General features: G+C 44.5%; 1 protein-coding gene across 4 annotated transcripts in view; it reads right to left on the bottom strand.

Moving 5' to 3' along the window:
• Positions 1–1912: 1912 nt before the first annotated feature.
• The window catches only part of LOC135371654 (inversin-like), a 46277-nt gene continuing 29098 nt past the window's right edge, over positions 1913–19091 (bottom strand). Inside the window, exons 2-4 of one of the 4 annotated variants that reach the window (XM_064605637.1) lie at positions 13959–14043; positions 10477–10568; positions 1913–4423 (exon numbers count right to left, since the gene is read on the bottom strand). In XM_064605637.1, the coding sequence (XP_064461707.1) occupies positions 3157–4263 (1107 nt within the window). In that variant the 5' untranslated portion in view covers positions 4264–4423; positions 10477–10568; positions 13959–14043 and the 3' untranslated portion in view covers positions 1913–3156. The remainder of the gene's footprint in view (positions 4424–10476; positions 10569–13958; positions 14044–19091) is intronic. The other 3 variants (XM_064605635.1, XM_064605639.1, XM_064605638.1) reach the window with 3 other exon arrangements.

The following is a 19091-nucleotide window of genomic DNA, read 5'->3' as shown; positions in this document are numbered from 1 at the left end:
GGTTAGCGAACCGTTCGACAGGACGTAGATTACCAGATTTCCGCAGATTGAAGACGCCGCCGATCATCAACCTTCCATTTACACAACACAACGACAAATGCGAGGCTGCGGATTTCATATTGGATTAGGCATAGGCGTAGCACTCAAGCCGGAAGAAGCCAAGTCAAGCCCGAAGCCTTTACGTTGGCGCACGTTGGGAATCGGTGTTTCACGTTTTCCCGTGATCTCATCAGAAAAACAACAGAAATTCTGCAGTGGAATCTCTGTTGAACTTGTTCAACAAAATGTCTGATGACGTCCTTTTGAAGGAACTCAGTAGACCTTGAAAAGCAACTGAGTCTTTGTTGACACAGAAGGATTTCAACAAGCCATCAATAGAAGTTCAAAGCTCGTTTTTGTAAGGGATACCCTTCTGGAACGAAGAGATCAGGTCCCCCTCAAGTCCTCGGAGCCCATTTTCATGCTCTGGTAGACGAGAAGTTTTCTACGTTTACGGCAGCATATGCCGATGGCGCATCCCGAAACAACAAGTCCGCCTCAGCATTTGTCATACCATCCGAAGGCGTAGAGCACGGAAGACGCCTTTCACATCCAACCTCCTCCACAGCTGCGGAACTGTATGCCATCCTTTTCTTTCTACAACACATCGCTGATTTTACACCGCGGGAATGGGCAGTCTTCACAGACTCTAAATCTGCACTTCAAGCAATTGAAAATTCCGGTGTACGAGGCCCATCCGCACCCCTAGTCACAGATGTGTTAATGGCTTACCACACTATCTACGCCGCAGGCCACAGGCTAGTTCTCCAGTGGGTTCCAGCCTATTGTGGTGTCGTGGGGAACGAGCAGACCGACAGCGCCGCAGAAGCAGCACTCTCGTATCGGAAACGGACCAGTATTGTTCTGCTGAGAAGAGACCGCCGTTCAATTCTCCGACCCGCATGCCACGCATTCAATTCCGCATGCCACGAAACACCTCTCGTCAAGATGCTGCATTAATCCACCGAATGCGCCTCGATGTGGCCTTTACAGCTCAGTGGCGTTACCGCTTGAGACAAGTTGACTCTCCCACCTGCTGCCACTGTGGTGTGCTGTAGGATCTGGAGCATATTCTTCTTCACTGCTCCCACTACCAACCTTCCCGAACCACACTCTCCGAGTCTCTTCGTCAGCTGGACTCTCGCCCATTCTCCCTATCGAAATTGCTTGGTCCCTGGCCTAATCCAGCCCAGCAACGTTCTGCGCTCAAAGCTCTTCTGACGTTTCTGCACACCATCGGACTTCGATCGTTATTGTGAAGGGGCTCGTTATTTTATTCCCCACATTCCCACCAGCAATGGGGTAGAATATCGCCTGTGGCGATGAACCTCCCCACTCTCCAAAGCCAAAATAAAGTTGTTGTTATTTTTTTGAACGTCGGCCACCTCATATTTCATTTTCTGTTCTTCCTCTTCTTAGTTTGGCATATTTCCCCATATCAAGCAATGTGCGCAGCGGTTTTAAAAAAAGCAAAAAGAGAGAAATATAAAAGCGTCCATGACCCCCAAGCCCAAAACAGCTCAGTTTGTAAGACATATGCAACAATGACATTTCCGTCCTAAGAGAAAACAGATACTACATATTACTTGTCTTGCGAGCTTTTGCAAATTCGAGAGTCCTGATCGCCTCTGAGTCAGAATAGAGTGTGAGGTGCCTCAGCTTAGTTCGATTACGAATAAAAACAATACTGAAGTGGGGAATTGGTTGCAGTGGTAACTCATCACCAAGGTAACGTCTGCGTTTCTAACTGCTTTTCGTTTGAGGCACTCGGTATAGGACCACCACAATGATATGGCTATTTCCATCAATGTGAACCTACATGGCAAATTTTACCATAAAAGTGTGGATGAATACGTAAAGGACAGACGCCGCAAGCAATGAACAGTACTTTTTATACTTTTTATCGATAATATTTACGCAGTACAGTGCGCGTATATTATAATGAACAGTGAATATATATGTCACAGTTATCCAGCTCAACACTGCTAAAGCTCAACATAAAAGCAGCAGTAACTCTCCAATAGAGTGTCTATTGAGAATAGGGCAACAGAAATTCTATTGAGTTCTTTATGAGCCAACTCAGCACTGTTCAACCTCAACAGAAAAGCAATAGGAACTCTGCAATAGAGTTTCTATTGAGCACTGCGCCATGAAGTTTATGTTCAGTATTTTTTTTTGAGCCAACTGAACAATGTTAAAGCTCAACATAAATGTGATAGTAACTCTGCAATAGAGTATGTATTGAGTACTGCGCAATAAAAATTCCACTGAGTTCTTTTCGGGCCAACTCAACACTGTTAAAGCTGAACAGAAAAGCAATAACAACTCTGTTATACAGTCTCTATTGAGCATTACGTGAAAAAAAATTCAATTCATTTCTTTTTGCTCAAGAGAAAATCAATAGCAACTCTGCAAGCAATAGAGTCACTATTGAGCCTGTTGCAATAAAATTTCTATTGACTTTTTTTAGCTAACTCAATTCACAGTGATATTCTATTGAGGGTTGATTCAAAAGGAACTCAACAAGATGTTCACAGAAATTCAAAACTCATTCTCTCATGCAGTTTTCCTTTTTGTGCGAATGTGTGTCCCAGTGGCTTGTAATCCTATTTTCTCGATACATACATTCTTTTTTGAACCCTTCCATGATCATTTAAGGGTATATTGCAGTTGTTCATGATTCACATATGTATGCATGCTCCAGCAATGTTCAATGCACAAGTGCATGCACAGCACGTTTGCTTATGCTTATCAAGTTAGTCGTTGTATGCTACCAAACCAGATGAAGCACATTTGTGTGCCTCTATTTTCGTCAGTTATTTGATTCAGGCGAAATTTCCACATGAGACAACATCCAACTGACTAGTGCAAGATTCGTAGTATTCTTTGCGCGCATTTCGCTAGGCAGTTCACACACAGTGCTAGACAGTGTACGTACAACGAATAACAGCGAATAACAGCAGATGCACTCCTGCATGAGAAAACCCTGACACGAACGAACTGTTAAAGAAGTTCTCCCTGTTTTAGACCTTGAAATCACGTTAAATCACGTTCACTGATGTCAGACGGTGAGCAAATATTCGTAAGGCCTGCTTGTACCACTACTCTTTGTGCAGGCTACCTTCTGAAGCAAGCAACCACATCGGTATTTGAAAGAGAGTCAGCCAACCTCTCCGCAGTGCGACCCCTATTGTCTTCTGTAGAGGGGTCTGACCCCTTCTGTAGCAGCAGCTCCACGACTTTCACCTCTCCTGCCATAGCCGCCCAGTGCAGGGCTGTGTAGCCATCTTTATCCTGGGCATTAACGTTTGCTTGGTATTGTACAAGTAGATCTACGATGTCGTGATGTCCCATGTAGGCGCTCCAGTGCAACGCCGTTCTCTTGTTCACATCTTCAGCGTTTACGCGATCCTTATGCCCTGTTCGTTGCAAACGGTCAAGCAGCTTCTTCACTACCCCCTTGTGATTATTCGTAGCGCTCACGTGCAAAGGTGTCAATCCCTTGTTGTCCGGTATCGTGATGTTCGAATTAATTAGGAGGTCTACACAGCTCTCATACCCATTGTACGCTGCCCAGTACATGGCTGTGCGTTCGTTCCCATCGAGAGCGTTCACGTCTGCGCACCGTTCTTGAACCAGCCATTGTATGAAATTTGAGTGACCGTTCGTGGCAGCTGAGTGAAGTGGCGTCAAGCCATTCTTGTCTCTGACGCGGGTGTCGGCTTCAGCAAGAAGTTTGGCAATCTTATCATATCCTCTAAGTGCAGCCCAATGCAATGGTCTGAAATCATTTTCATCCGGAATGTTTAGGTCTATGCCATTGTAACCAACAAGCTCTTTCACCACGTCAAACTGTTTTTGGGGGTCGTCCTTCTGTTCGCTAGCGACACCCATGTGAAGCGGCGTCAAACCGTTTCTAGCCTGTATGTTGACGTTAATGTCCTTCACTTCAAGCAACTGGCGGATTACTGCACCGTGTCCCATGAACGCCGCCCAATGAAGCGCCGTCCGACCGTTGTCGTCCTGAGCGTTCGCATCACAATGCTTAAGAAGCAAACCGACGATGTGCCGATGACCGCTGTACGCAGCCACATGCAGCGCCGTCAAGCCATTCTCATCCTTCGTGTTGCCGGATGTCTTGCTCAAGAGCGCCTCCACCTCTTTGAAATTGCCCAAGTAGGCATACCTGTGCATTGGTTTCCAGCCGTCATTGTCGTCCGCCATTACGATGCCTTCGAGATGCTGGAATGGTAGGATGGCTGGAAAAGCAGCAGTTATCACTATTGCGTCAACACCGTGGTGATATTCACGGCAGTAAGCACCACAATAGTGAAATTGCAGAAGTCAATAATGTGCACGGTGATTGTGTTGTTGTCACCCGGCACTGCAAAAAGAAAGGGGAGAATAAGCCCATAACAAAACAACAACAACTTTTTAGAGAGATGACAAATGGGGAGTTTCATCGTCAGGGGCGACATCTCTTCCCGATCGCATAACACAAGAAACTCGAGAAATTCATAAGAGCGGTAACAGAAACTCATAAGAATATTTCAAGAATGCGTTAGCGGGTGAGTATACCACAGGGACGAGGAAAAAACGTCCCTGGAAGAAATGTCCGGAAAAATATTGGCTTTTCCGTTACATACTTGAAAATTAATTTCACTGCGTAGTACGCTGCGAGCCAACCAACATCTGGAATGATATCGTTATCTACCCCGATTTGTGGAAAACGGGAGGCCCGTTTTCAACAAATCAGGGCACATAACGCTATCATTCGAGACACCGTTTGGCGAGGAGCGCAACCGTATTTCCCGCCATTACCGTAACCGACGAGCGAGGAGCGCAAGCGCTGTTATGCGGTAAAGTTTATTCCTAACAGTGAATAAGGTGAATTACCGAATTGTTTGAACACCGCATCGAGCAATCGTATATTTTATTCGATTTCTGAACCAAAACGTTCGAATCGAATTGATGTTCCGTCCACACCTAATATATCTGAATAGTTCCGAAGCTGCACACGTAAGCCCGGCAATGTAAAGGACATAAATTAAAGTGAGCACTACATAATATTCTTATCCGTATATACGAATATGCCACGTACATATTCGGATATCCTTATATCTCAACATGCGTTGTATGTGTATCATGCACGGTTATTCAACGAGTAGCTTGACTACTCGTATTGGGTAATTTGGGTTAATGACTATTCGCACACACTGTTTTTACCTACAGGGTCACTGTGAGTGACCAAGGTTAGTTTGAGCGCATTTACTTCGTTGTTTCCTGGGATAAAGCGACCTGTGCAGTCAAGGGGCTCCCGAGGCGTTCTCACTCCACATTTGGGCTTTGGTTAATACAGGCAGTTTTAGAAAAAGATCCAGTTTCCATCAGGGGACACGTTTCAGTACATCTTTTTGGTAATATTGCTGTTTTTTCCTTGCATTTCATTTTTCTTTTCACTTATCACCCTGCAATCTTACAAAATAACTTCACCACATGAGTGGCTCCTATAGCCAACCCTCATTCCCAATGCCTCTCTTGATTTGTTGAAACAAGGCGGTGTATGCTTTTTTGTGACACTTTCACAATCGTTTTAATTGTCACAAAGGCCTATGTCTGTATCATCAGGCTTCACATCCACGAAATTGTCGCGTTCTGATTCCACGCCAGCCAGCCCCTAAAACGGTCGTCGGGGCAGCATCGCGTGCGGTGTTGTTTCCGGGAAGATTTTTCCTAAAAGCCAGTGTTACGTCACACAGGGTAGAAACAAATCAAGAATATACTAGCCGGGGCGCGGACATATGCTCATTGGACAATTGCTCACCTCTACAACCTAGAGCCCACACTGAAATTGTCATTGCCATTCGAGGGTATATTCCTTACAGTTTCCATTCCTTTGGAATACAATACTGTCCTCGCACAAAAGTACAACGCTGGAACTCTAGCCTCGTAAAGGGATCAAATTAAAGTTGATTTTGGTATTATTTGAATGTAAAACGTTACCATTACTCTGATGACAAGAAATAGTTCTGTGGTCAGTGTATCTAAGTGCAGTATGGAAGACGCGTCGGTCCCGTTTAGTGCTCCAGTTGAGCAGCTGTTCAGTATTGGTAGGGATGCTTTGAAATAACGAGGGCAGGCTTACAGAGAAAAACTTGGAGCAGCAGCTGTTGCTCCAGTACAACTCGCACAAGTTGTTCACCTTGCACCAGTAAAGAATATAGCATAAGAGCTTTTGAACCGGAATCCATGTTCGTTGCGATTTTAGAAAGTAACAATGTGATAATTAATTAGAGGAGTATAGAAGGCCATCCAAAAAAATGTGAGATTAAAACGTCTGATGAAAGTGTGTCTGTCATTTTACAGAATAGCGCGAAAGGTTTCGATGTTTGCGATTTGTTTCGCGTTCACCCTTAACTCGCCACTCCGGGTATAACAAGGAGGAGAAGGTATGATGCCACGTCGCCGATGACGCTACAAGATAACTCGCTCTGGTTCACTCACTGGTTAATGGGAGTAAGTGCACTGTTCCTTTGCCGCCGCATTCTTAAAAATGAAGTTAACCGGATTTCATGCTCCTAGCCAACCATCATCTCAAATAATATCGTTACTTGCCCTGGTTTGTTGAAAACAGGAGGCGTACACCTTTTTTGTGACAATAATGAACAGCATAAGCGTAATAAAAAAGTAAATCGCCTCCCGTTTTCAACAAATCAAGGCAAATAACGATATAATTTCAGATGACGGTTGGGTAGGAGCGTGTTATGCGGTGAAGTTCAGTTTTAAGAGTGCGTAGACCAGCTTTGCTAGTTCCACGTTCTGCGGAGAATTGGGGACAGGCACTGATCTCTCTTTAGAAGGCTGGATAGCGGATGGGTGAGGATATCGCGGGAAAGGGTACGCCAGTCGGCAGCCATATTGCGGTGCTCAAAAGAGCGATTACTGCCCATAGAAATGCGTGTAAGTCGTGACATGTTTTGCTGTTTGTGAGCGCTTCCCTTGCTGCTTCGCTAAAATTTTGCCATTGGTTGCTCCAGAAATCCTTCGTGATTGAGTTTCTTACGTTTTTTTGTGTGAAATACTGTCATGTACACGTTATTTCCTGTCTATTTTGTACTCGTGTGAGCGCGTGTCGTTCTAATTTTGAACTTTGAACTTCTATTATGTGATTTGCTGGGTTTTTGTGGTGTTGCATTTGTTGTGTTACGTCTCCTTTGTCGTCTGTCAGCGTGTGCGCGTGTTGCTTCGCGTGTTTATCCCATTTCCTTTCTGCTCAGGGGTCTCGAATGTAGGTAGTCCTGGTATTCTCAGAATTGAGTTGTGGTATTCAGCAATGTTTAACACGTTTGTTTATGAAACTACCTTAATATGCCTATGAATGCTTGGGCATAAACGTTATGCTTTGCACAGGAAGTTCAGATATGACTAGAATGAGATTAAGTATGTGATATATAGGCTAAATGACGGTAAAACATATCGACTAGAAAAATGTGTACTAGGAAGGTAAATGGCGGTAAAGACAGCTAAAAATTACTAGGGGTAGAGTGAATATGTCATAAAATGAGGTCTCGTGGTGAAAGCTCCAACGCCAAAGTATCACAAGTCCAGTTGGAAAGGCAAGTTTGAAGCAGTCAACCAGGTAAGTGAGCAGAGTGCATTACTGGTTGTTGAATATGATCAACCTTGACAATTTCTTTCGTAGGTGAGGTCTGGCGTTCACCTTCTCTGTATATTCCTTGGCAAGGTGGTACAGTCAGATACTGCTGTAGCACTGGGAAACTTCTTTGATCAGACGGATCACATGGTTTTCATTTGGGCTGCATTCAAACATATGTGTTCGCCAACTTAAGCAGGAAGAATAAAAGAGTAGACATTCGAGGTTGAAAACTTATTTATTGTCTCTAAGTAAACATGCTGGAACGCACCAAAAAGACATGTGGCTGGTGTGTTTGTATATCCCACTAATATGAGTTTGTAAGGCAAAATTTTCAGGCAATACTTTTTTCTTTATATGCTTTTGCCCACCTTAGTATTGTCCTCTGCAATATGGAGTGGCTTTTAACTGCATATGAATGCATAATTCAGGAGCGTTTTCATATATTGGACTAGCTGTAAGGTGCCCTTCATGCAGTACTGATTCCAATCATCAACCATCGCTTGAAACTCTTAACTATGGAACATGATTCATAGAGGCCAGATTTTCATGCAGTTACATACTTTCAACTCTGCATGCTTTTTGTACACTGCATAAAGTAAGATACTTTTGCCCCAGTGAATTTGTTGCGTGTTTTAAATGCATGCAAGTGAATTTCTAGAGGTGCATATTTTGAGCAAGTTTAACGAATTTTTCGTGCATGTGTATTCAACCAGCTTTTCGTGCATATAAATCCGGCGTCTACATATGACTCATTCATTATTACTTTGGAGGTGCTCTGGGAAGTCGAACTTGGTGGGTACAGCGTCAGGCCTCAAACGAACGGTCTGCCCGGTTCTGCCGAAGCACCTGTCTTTAAAATGTTTGCTGCAGACCACTGATGTCCTCGACGGCGTCCAGTCCTTTCGCCTGACATTCACCATACACTTTTTTAAAAGTTCTGGGCGGCTGTGAGGGAGACTGCATTGAACAATTTATCCCAAGGATTACAGCAGGGATGACAAGGCTGATCCAGGCAAGCAATCGGCGATATCGTACGGCCAACAAACTTGGCGGTAGATCCTACACCTGACAAACGCACTTCAACGCCTGCTGCGTGCCGAGACCATACCCGTGAACTGCAGGAAGTCTGGACTATCACAATGACTCTATCCAGATAACGTACTGCTTAAAGTTTAACGTGTAGATCTTGAGATATGAGTCACAAAGTGCCGCGCTCGTGCTTCAACAGTAACGTTTTGTCGCCTCGTTCGTGGACTAATGAATCACATTTATTTGTAAAACTAAGTCACTTACTTGTGAAATGTCGTCCCTGGTGCCTTGCCAGTACGGGCGGTACACCCATAACCACAGCAGGCGGGAATGACACAACGAAAATGCTACGCAAAGGCGCATGCAGAATATGCAGCTGAGTCGCGGGCGGCAATGTTTTGAGCTTCGCAAGATGGGCGGCCGGTGACCGTACGGCTGCACCCTCAGTCCGCTATCCAGCCTATTACTGTAGAGATCAGTGGGGATAGGAACGGCCGAATAATAACCGAGGCAGGAGCAATGCTTTTGCTGAACCCCGAACAGCCGAGTAGCAGACGACAGCTGAGCAGCAGAAAACATTCCGTTTGATGAATCAGCGAGCGTGGCAACTGTTGTGCCAGCGCAAGATCACAGGCAGATCACAAGTGGCACTGCTCCCTACCGCTGTTGCGCACGGTCGCTTTTTGCGGCGTACTCTAAGATTAATTTCTGCAATAATTATGACTCCCCGCTGTGAATTACTTCTCACGGTGCATCTTACTGACCTACTTAACAGTTTTATAGGAAGAAAACAGGGTATTAAAAATTATTTCAGTGCTACTTGTTACTTGTAACTGTAGCTTTTTGTTTAGGGTAAATCTATACCTGTGACTTAGTTACTTTGCTCTTGTACTAACTGAAACTGTAACTGAGTTACTTTTCAAGTAGCTCTTCCCAAGACAATACTGAAGTGCATTGCTAACGAGCGTGACATAATCGACTTTCGCGACGTCAGTAGAGTCATATTAAGCTAGGGGCGATTTGAAGTGAGTGGAAACAAAGGAGGAAAATATAGCGAAAGGTAACACTTTTTAGCCCCTCAATTTCCAATTTTATTCCAATCGACCATATGTTAACAAATATAGTAAATTCTCAAATGTTTATGCGCTTTGTATTATTTCGGAATATTTCAACGGAAACACAGAATTTCAGAGGAACCAATAATATACACCGTACACAGAAAAACGGAACACAGATATTCTTCTCCACGCTTCTCTGTTTCCGTCTGTTCTGAAGACGCACGTATTCAGTGCTCACCGCAAAATAAATGTGAACGGAATAATCGCGTGAAAACGAAAGAGAGAGAGAGACGGGTACCGCTGCGGTTGCTATCGGCCGCATGGTCCACTAGTTGTGGTTCAGAACAGGGGCTATTCGCGATTCCAATGAACTATAGGTGGCGCCTCAAACTTCCAAGATGGCGGACGAAAGGAGGTCTCCCGAGCCAGGTCCCCCAAGCTCACCTCGGAAAAGCGTGCAACGAAGAAGGCCGCCACTAGATACCCCTCTGTTGCCGTTCCGGATCACTTCAGCGCGCTAAGTTTAGCGGCAAAATGTTTTTGTTGTTTCTGCGAATGAATCTAGTCTTTATATGTCCAAATAAAACGCGTATAACAACTTTCTGTGTCGTGTTTCACTTTTTGGTCCCGTTTTTGAACATGTTGAGCGATCGGAAGGATCTAGTGCACGGCTGCGTGCATCACATAGCGTACCTGTCGTACCAGGCGCTGCAGGCGCAGTCGTCCATTTCTCCTTCGGTGACTTGGCCTGGCTTGGATTGTGCTTCAACTGGATCTTTAGCGCGCTATAATCAAATGCAAGACAACGTCTCGTAACAATGGGGTATCTAAGGGCGCCCTCCGGCATTGCACGCATCGGGATAGGAACAAATACATGGGAAAATGGCGACCTTGGGGGACCTGTCCCGAGCGAAGCAACCGTAGTCGGCAAGGCGTCGGCGTAATTATGTTCATCTGTTTCAGTTTTTAATACCCACAAATGGGCATGTTTCATGAAAAAGGAATTAACTTTATCATCTGGTCATCTCATACTGTGCAGTTCAACTCAGAAAAGTAGGCAAAAAGTTCCCATCCTCGAAGTTTGTTTATAAACGTTGGGAGGCGAGTGAACAAAGGAGGCATTTTATAATTTAAGAAGGCAAAGCAGGGATATGTTTCCAAGAAGAGTGACATTTCATGTGTTTTCGAATGTGGATTACTAATGATGAAAGAGGCAAATTGAGGCTGATTGAGGCAAATTGAGGCAAATTTCTTAGGCAAATTGTATTTGTCCCTTCTATGTTGTTCCAGCCTCAGAACATCAGTTCTTTCATGGATTACTAGTCTGCAAGCAATACCATGTTTCAGTTTCTCCTCCGATAGTCCCTCGTATTTACGTGTGAGTGTTGCAATCAAGGGAACAACAGCTCCGTTGGGAGTGTAGTGTCTCTATTAATTGATACTTTTTGTCGGAACATAGAGAAGTAATCATAAAATTGTAATGCACAAGTTAACGTTCACACGGGCACTTGCAACCAGCTCAAGATCACACTTATTTTCTTTGTTTCGTGTGGTGAAGATAACGTGCTCATATGACGTTAGCTCTGACCCTGATGTTTTCAGAACTCTGTGACTGTATGTCAAACGTATACGTGAACAATACATATTTTGAAAACCCTTGGCGTACACGCGTATATCTGACACATTGTCTTCACTTTACACCATACATGTGCAGCTATTTAACATGCATTATGTGTGCGGTGAACATCTGAGCGCTGGAAGAGACGCTCTGGCAAAGTGAAGTATTCGTTTTCTCTACCGCTCTTTGTATTTACGTACAACCTGGTGTGATATTTTTATCTTTGCGAGTCATTCGTTGATACGTGTGCGGCACTAGACAGAAGCTTCCAATCCCAGAGAACATCCATAGTGGATGCTTGTCTACGCCGCATTAGTACGGTGATATTGTTTACTTTGCATGAGGTCTGAAAATGCATATATATCAACACGACAAAGAAATGCGGATTCCTCGTTTGGTATTAATAAGACTAATATTGAGATAGTATCGTGGTAACAGAGTTGGTCGTGAAACTCGGTCTACACATGGGACCTCCGTTCCGTTCTTCTTGATTGGGGAAACAAAAGAAAGCGTGGGGCATTTTCAACAGGCTGAGAATAAATTAGTAGTGCAACATTCCTCTTTTCGATGTCGATACATTCTTTGTTGCCGGCATTCTGTCCATAAGCAAGAGAAACGTGTATCGCCGTACCGCTTCCCTGCCCGGACCCGCTGCCGGACCTCCACTCGCAGTTTTCCGAAATCGTCGCCAGGTGGCCACGGCTTCGCTGGAATCGCGAATTAAAGTAAAAAGACATTGATGGCAGTGTTCAACCTAAGAACAGCATTGCCGCTCCACCGTCTTGCTCCCATTTTGAACAGAAAAACAACGTAACGTTTGAAGCTGTGTGTATAATTTTACACATACGAGTTTGCACCAGCATGAAAAATAGTATTAGATTATCCACCACCAGACGTGCTTGCCCCAGGATGAACGTAACTGCGACAGGCGAGTAACATTCCAAGTGGATCACAGCTTACTGCGAGTGCCATAGACAAGTTTAGGCAGACGTGGGCCATTACCAATGTATACACACTGAAGTTTTAGGGTTTAGCCAATTTTCGCGAATTTCCGGAATTTGCACTACGAATTGAAGGTTGCCCCTTCCGGTTAAATTCAGTATTTACGCCACAGATTGCCCTCACCGGAATGTCCGTAGGAATGCTCACTAGCTCGTTTGACAGCAAACACAATTACACCACCATTTGTACCAAAGTAATGCAGTTCCTTTAAGTAATAGTGCCAAACTTCTACCCGAATTTAGCACACTGGAAGTTGCTGGAATTAGAGCACATAGAGCAAATAGAGCACATACTGATTTCCCCGATTTTTATCCCAGTAATTGAAAAAAAAAAACAAAAAAAAAACACCACCAACAACGGGGTAGGGTATCGCCCCTGACGATGGAACTCCCCATCTCAAAATAAAGTTATTGTTGTTCGGAAAAAAAAAAAATATTTCCCGAAGACTTCAGACTCGACCAATGAAGTATAATTCATTGCATGTACACTGCTTGGATGATTAAAGACATATTCATGACGAAGTAAGGAACGTGACCGCTACACGGCGGAGTGGCAGCCAACAAGCAGACATGTACAAGATACTCAAAAATGTATTTAAGATAAGATAATAAATACTGAGGTTCGAATGTAATTAAGATAGAGTATAAATACATGAAAATTAAAGTAATTAAGATAGAGTACGAAATACTTAGAAAAGTATTTGAAATACAATTAAGATACTATTTATCCTTGAACGCAAAAAGTCACCAGTCACTGGTCAATGCGGCATGTCGCCGCTATGTGACATGGATCACCTAAACCCCGCGTACTACGCAAGCCGTCCCTGTGTGATAGGAGTCATCTAAACACAAAGTCCCAAAAAGATGACAAAGAGACACCACATAACTCCACTAAGTATATGTGACCCAGAACAAAGCAAACTTCTAGCAGGTCCCTGCTCGGCGAGGTGAGAATTCGGCGTTACCGCGTCAGGGCACACATAATAGAACCCTGACTCGCAAAGGATTAGTACACACGGGCTAAGATCTATAAATGGAGACTTCCAAGAAAGGGCAATGTCCGGGTCAAGTCCGAAGAATTCAGGAAATTTCCACTGACCAAGCAAGATAATGGAAAGACGACACACAGAAAGTTTGAGAGGGAGATCCAAAATATGTAATTAGAGTATTGAGTAGAAAATACCATAAAATGTATTTTAAATAGAGTACAAATACACAAAACAAAAAGTATTGAGTAGAGTACCAAAATACCGCAAATTGTATTTAAAATACAGTATTTTAAATACAATACTCCAAATACGTACAAGTCTGCCAACAAGGCTATGTGGGACGTAAATGTGAGGAACGCAAAACGGGAAACTTGAAGTGTTAAAAAATAATAATACTGACAACCTTAGTGCAGTTTCAGAATACAGCATACATCAAATACAATAGCATACATACGTTTTCCGAACACATTTTCCAACTCACCAGGAAAATTAGACACATCTCGAATAATTCCACAGAAAACCTGTTATTACTGCTATTGTCACTATAGTCAGTAATAGTCGTCTTACCTGCGTGGGAAATGAAATGAGAGTGGTAGAAAAGACGACACCTGGACGGAGCTGGCTTGTCCACAGGTGAAGACGGCAGGACTCACTGTCGAAAGAAGGAATTAAAGTGCTAGCTGAGAAACAGCGTGTCGGTGTTGCGTTCTATATTGTTTGAACAAGATATCTCGCGCAGACTGGGTGCCTTATCGGATGGACCTTGATGCAAACACGGGTTGAACGCGAACAATAAGGCACGGTTCTACTTCCAGGGAGATTCGCTGCTTTGACGGGAACGAAAAAAACGGGTAATGGACACGTAAAGAAACGCTTTACCATCTAACGTCATTAACTGAAATACGCTCGCTGCCTGACGTCTTCGTAGCTGACAAACACCTCCCTGTATCATGCTGCACAAGAGATATTTTGGTGACACGTCCTACTTTATTGTGCCGACGAGGTAGAAGTTTGTGTGTGATGTCGGATACCTCTGCACGAAATTTGTTTCTGCCAATTAGGAGAGTAGGCAAACAGTGATAAATCATCCGAAGCAAGTGAACGTTGTACGCAGTTATTTATGTATCTATCCTGATCCCTCAGTTTTAGCCTATTACTATCCACGTCCTTCAATTCTGCCTCTCATATGTTTTACTGCACGCTCCAGCAAAAAAAAAAAAAGAAGTAAAAAAGAAAGAAGAAAATGTTGCGGTGTTGTTCTCATTTGTTCGATCCTCGAGCCACTGACAACCTGACAACCGAAAGAAGAAAGGTGGTTTTACATTAAGGCCGGTTTCACACTGCTGTTTTTCTCGTCCGTTTTCTTCACTAAGACAACTGGGGCCCATTGGAGTCTACGGGACTCGACTGCCTCTCCGTAGTAATTTTGAAGCATACAGAAGAGAAAAACGGTGGTGTAAAATGGCCCTAAGAATGAGTGAGAAAAAGAAGAAGCGTTAAACGACAGATATGATGCCGCGGGAATAAAAGAGAGAAAAATTGGGCTCAGTCTGGATGCGATTGAACGCAGTGCACAATGTATTGCGTTGCGGTTGTGTGTGGGTAGGGATAGAGATATGCTACATTAAGCCCAAGAGCATAATTTTCTGTTTCTTCTTCTCCCTATTTCTTTGTTAGTATTTGCTTTTGGGAATAGCAAGCCCTACCCTTCGCGTCGTTGTTTTTTCTCATCATTGAATATACCCCCAACCCCACCCCCCTGAGACCAGGGAAACGGTTATTGCCCCATAGAAAGGATTCCTATTCCCGTAGTGGTCATCCTACTCTCCCTCTTTGCTGCTTGGTAAGCGGTGTTTTACGAGGTCAATGCGCTTGTAACTGCACCATGGTCGCCTTGAGCTATATTGGAATGAGGCGATTCAAATATGATTTTATGGAAGCGCTCGCAGACATTTGAGGTTGCGGTGAGACCTGTCAGACGCAGCATGTTTCTCAGGGCGGTTCACCGTACAACAACTCCCATGAATTATAAAGGCTCATTCCCACGTGCGCTGAAGCAGTGCAGCGCAATCCAAATTCCAAGAGCAGACCTCCCGGTTCACATATGTAGCACGACTGCAAAACCCATTACAGTCGGACCTCGTTTGATGAACCCTCGATATACGAATTCCCTCAACTTACGAACGGCTCCACAGGGAACCAAACTTTTTCCGTGTATTTTGACCTCGTTTTACGAACCCTCGATATCCGAACTGTGAACGGATTATTAGGGAACGGACCAAAAGTAGCCAAGCCATTCTGACCTCGATATACGAACGGGCGTTATGAACGTACAGAGGACCAGGCCAATGGACCGGAGGATAATGAAAGTTCCTCAGTACATGCTGCCAAGGTCAAGCATACAATGTCCCAACGTCGCTACGTTCCACAAACATGATTCACCATTTCGTGAAAGAATAATTCGGGCGTTTACAGCCGAACGGTTGTGTGTTTGGACCAGGTCTCCGAGATGGAAACATCTTGCCGTTCCAAGAGAAGGCGTTCAGTTTCATTTCATCGTTCAGTCCTGACAGCCGGTGACAAGCGTAATATTTGCCGTTGGAAACAGTCTCATCCGCGCGCGATACGATACTTTGAGGACCGGGTGGATGAGTCAAGTGTCAGACTTCTGTCATCTCTTCTAAACATGATAGACCCTGCAGAAAGTATGGTGCAAAGCACAATTACGCAGTATTTTCAAAATAAAACTTATTCAAATTAATTTCCCGTGTTTTTGTGAGGTATTTGTGCGCTGCACTCCTCGGACCTTGATTTACGAATACCTCGATTTACGAACGATTTTTTGAGAAACGAAGGGTGTTCGTAAAGCGAGGTTTGACTGTACTCACCAGCAACAAACGGTATATCAACCCGCATGTCTCCCAAGGTCCACTCGAGCCTCGAGGTCTCAGAAGAACATCTGTTCCATACGTGTGGCTTGCTCATTGCAGAGCGAGACTACAGAACGTATAATTCTCAGCCAACTAAAATGGCATGCAACAGAAAAGAAACGAAAATATCACAGGTAAGGAGACTGGTAAGCAGACCATTACCCAAGCTTGAGGTGCTAGGGATTGTATCCCGCTGAGCACTATCGCGTTATCAGTTTCATGCCTTTAAACTGCTGCTGATTGACCCCTGACGTGAAGTCACGAATTCTATAAAACTAACGTGCCGCGTATTCACCAGCTATACATTTTACCGGGTGCGGATCCGAGCGGGGACTTGTCTTTGTCGCGCTCTAGCTCATCCTTCCCATATGCCAGTGGTTCGCAATCTCTTTTGCTCCATGCGCCTCTTTTGCCATTCATCAAAATGCTATGCCCCCCCCCCTCCCTGATAGTACTTATAAAACAACATACACATAAAAATTGTAGGTAATATATATTATTATTGGAATATTATTATAGGTATTATTATTGCTTTTTCCAAGTTTCTGGAAAGCATTCTTTGTGACGGGCGACCTAACTGCATAGATAGCCCTTCCAGTATGATGCACACCCAGGAACCATCATAGCAGACCGTTGAGGCTTTCCTGATTAAGGAAATGTCCTGTGGATGACGTCCATCCATGCACAATGGGCGGGTAAGGGCCGATTGGGGCCGGTTGTTACAGGGTGTCATTTCCCACTTGACCCTCCCAAATTCCCCCATCCCCACCCCCCAGAGCGGAATTCTCCACAGGTCAAAAATCGCTCCCTTGTGCGATCAACGTGTAGAGGAGGTAGTGTTCCTCTACTACATGAGTCCTGACTGGCGATGATGGAATGTCGATGCGGGCAGGTGGTCGTGACGTCACGCTAAGACGGTGCCGGTAGAAACTGACTGCCAGGCGCAGGGGCGCGCGCCAGCAGACGCACGTCCTTCATCGTCGCCCACGGGTCGCCACAAACGCTGTCACACCCCAATACCATAACCTGTTTTAGCACCATTACTTTATCTGATCTACATCAATGACCCACCAGCCTCTTCAACTTCTAATACAAAGCTTTCTGCTGATGACAATGTACTAGCCCGTGGCGCATTGGTTAGGGTCGCCGCTTTCACGCCGAGACTGCACTCTAAGAAAAAAAAGGAGTAATTTTACTCCTTTTGGGGACTAAATGCATTGCCACAAAAAATAGTCCCTTTTGGGAGTAAATGCACGGGAGTAAACGAATGTCACTGAGTGGAGACTGCATTTCACGCGCTGTTGTAAGAGTCCCAGGTGCATAATCGTCTGCATGCATGTAAATACTTTGAAGCAAACCGTCAAATCGTGATTATTGAGCGATATAAAATCTTGCGCCATACATAGGGCACAATTTGGGAAGAAAGATGCGCTAACTGTTTCTTAATCTGTGTGGTTGGAAAATTGCTACGTTGGCTGAGTTATACAGCCCTGTGCCCTCGATCCCAAGCAGCACCCCGATGTCGGACCGGCATCGGCCCGATGTACTCCTGCCGACACCCCCGATATCGGCCCAACATACACTTTGCAACACCGCCCAGAGTTGGGCCGATGTCGGGTCAGGATATTGGTCCGATATCATTCGGACATGCCGCCGATGTCATTTCGATATGCTACCGACATGCTACCGATTTGTGACTGATGTTGCGCCAACATAATTTTGTATTTGTATTCGCGTGTTCGCGATCGTAACTACAAAACCAACTTTAGACTTGTTATTTGCGAGGCAACAACGTTTCATTTTCGGATGGTTTCCTTTGTTCCTCGTATTTCCCATGGTGGGCAATGAGCGCGGCGTTACAAAAAGCAAGACGACAAGAAGTTTAAATGCTCCTAGGACCACGAAGTGCAAGAAGCTTTCAAAAGGTACCGGCATTCCTTTCAAAGCGAAAACAGATACTATATATTTAATGTCTTACCAGCTTCCGCAAATTCGAGAGCCCTGCTCGTCTCGGAATGAAAATGGTGGAGGTGACGTGTCTCAGTTTAATTCGCTCAAGCATACAAACAAGGCTCAAGTGAGGAATTGCTTCGAATATTAACTCGACATCAACGTAACGAATGTGTTTCCTACTTGCTTTTCGCGCGAGACACCAAGTAAGTCCATGGAAAGCCAGTGTCAGCGTCATGTCGTTGGCTTCGGTCAACATCGAGCCGACATTGCCAACTTCAGTGTGATATATATGTTGGTCGAAAGTTGGCAATGTCGGCGTCATGTCTCTGGTTTGTATGATCATCAAGCCGACATTGTCAATCTCTGTGGGGTGTTAATCGTAAGTTGACATTTCAGCGTCATCTCGCTGCTGTCGGTCAATATCAAGCCGACATTGCCAACTTCAAAGTGATATCGGTCGCAAGTTGGCATTGTGTGCTACATGTCGCTTATTTCGGTCAACACTGTGCCGACACTGCCAACTTCAGCGTGATATCGGCCGCAAGTTGGCAGTGTCGGCTAGATGTCGCGTTTTTCCATCTTGCTTATTCAAAGTAACCGAATCACAGTTCATACGTTAATACAACCTATGCGAATGTCGAAGAAGTGGAATAACAACGCAAGGCACACGTTTCTAGTGGAAATCGTCGCTTTTCGTCCTGTATTTATTTTCTTTTCAGCTTCACCCACCACACGTTATTTCCTTCTACTTCTGTTTTTTTTTCTCTCTCTCTCTTTCACTCTGTGTGTGTGTGTCGCCTCGCAATCCGTCCACAAC

This window comes from Ornithodoros turicata, unplaced genomic scaffold (genome assembly GCF_037126465.1).
Source record: "Ornithodoros turicata isolate Travis unplaced genomic scaffold, ASM3712646v1 Chromosome12, whole genome shotgun sequence".
Classification (NCBI taxonomy): domain Eukaryota; kingdom Metazoa; phylum Arthropoda; class Arachnida; order Ixodida; family Argasidae; genus Ornithodoros; species Ornithodoros turicata.
The sequence above is the reverse complement of the archived record's forward strand: the minus strand, read 5'-3'. Positions and strand labels throughout refer to the sequence as shown.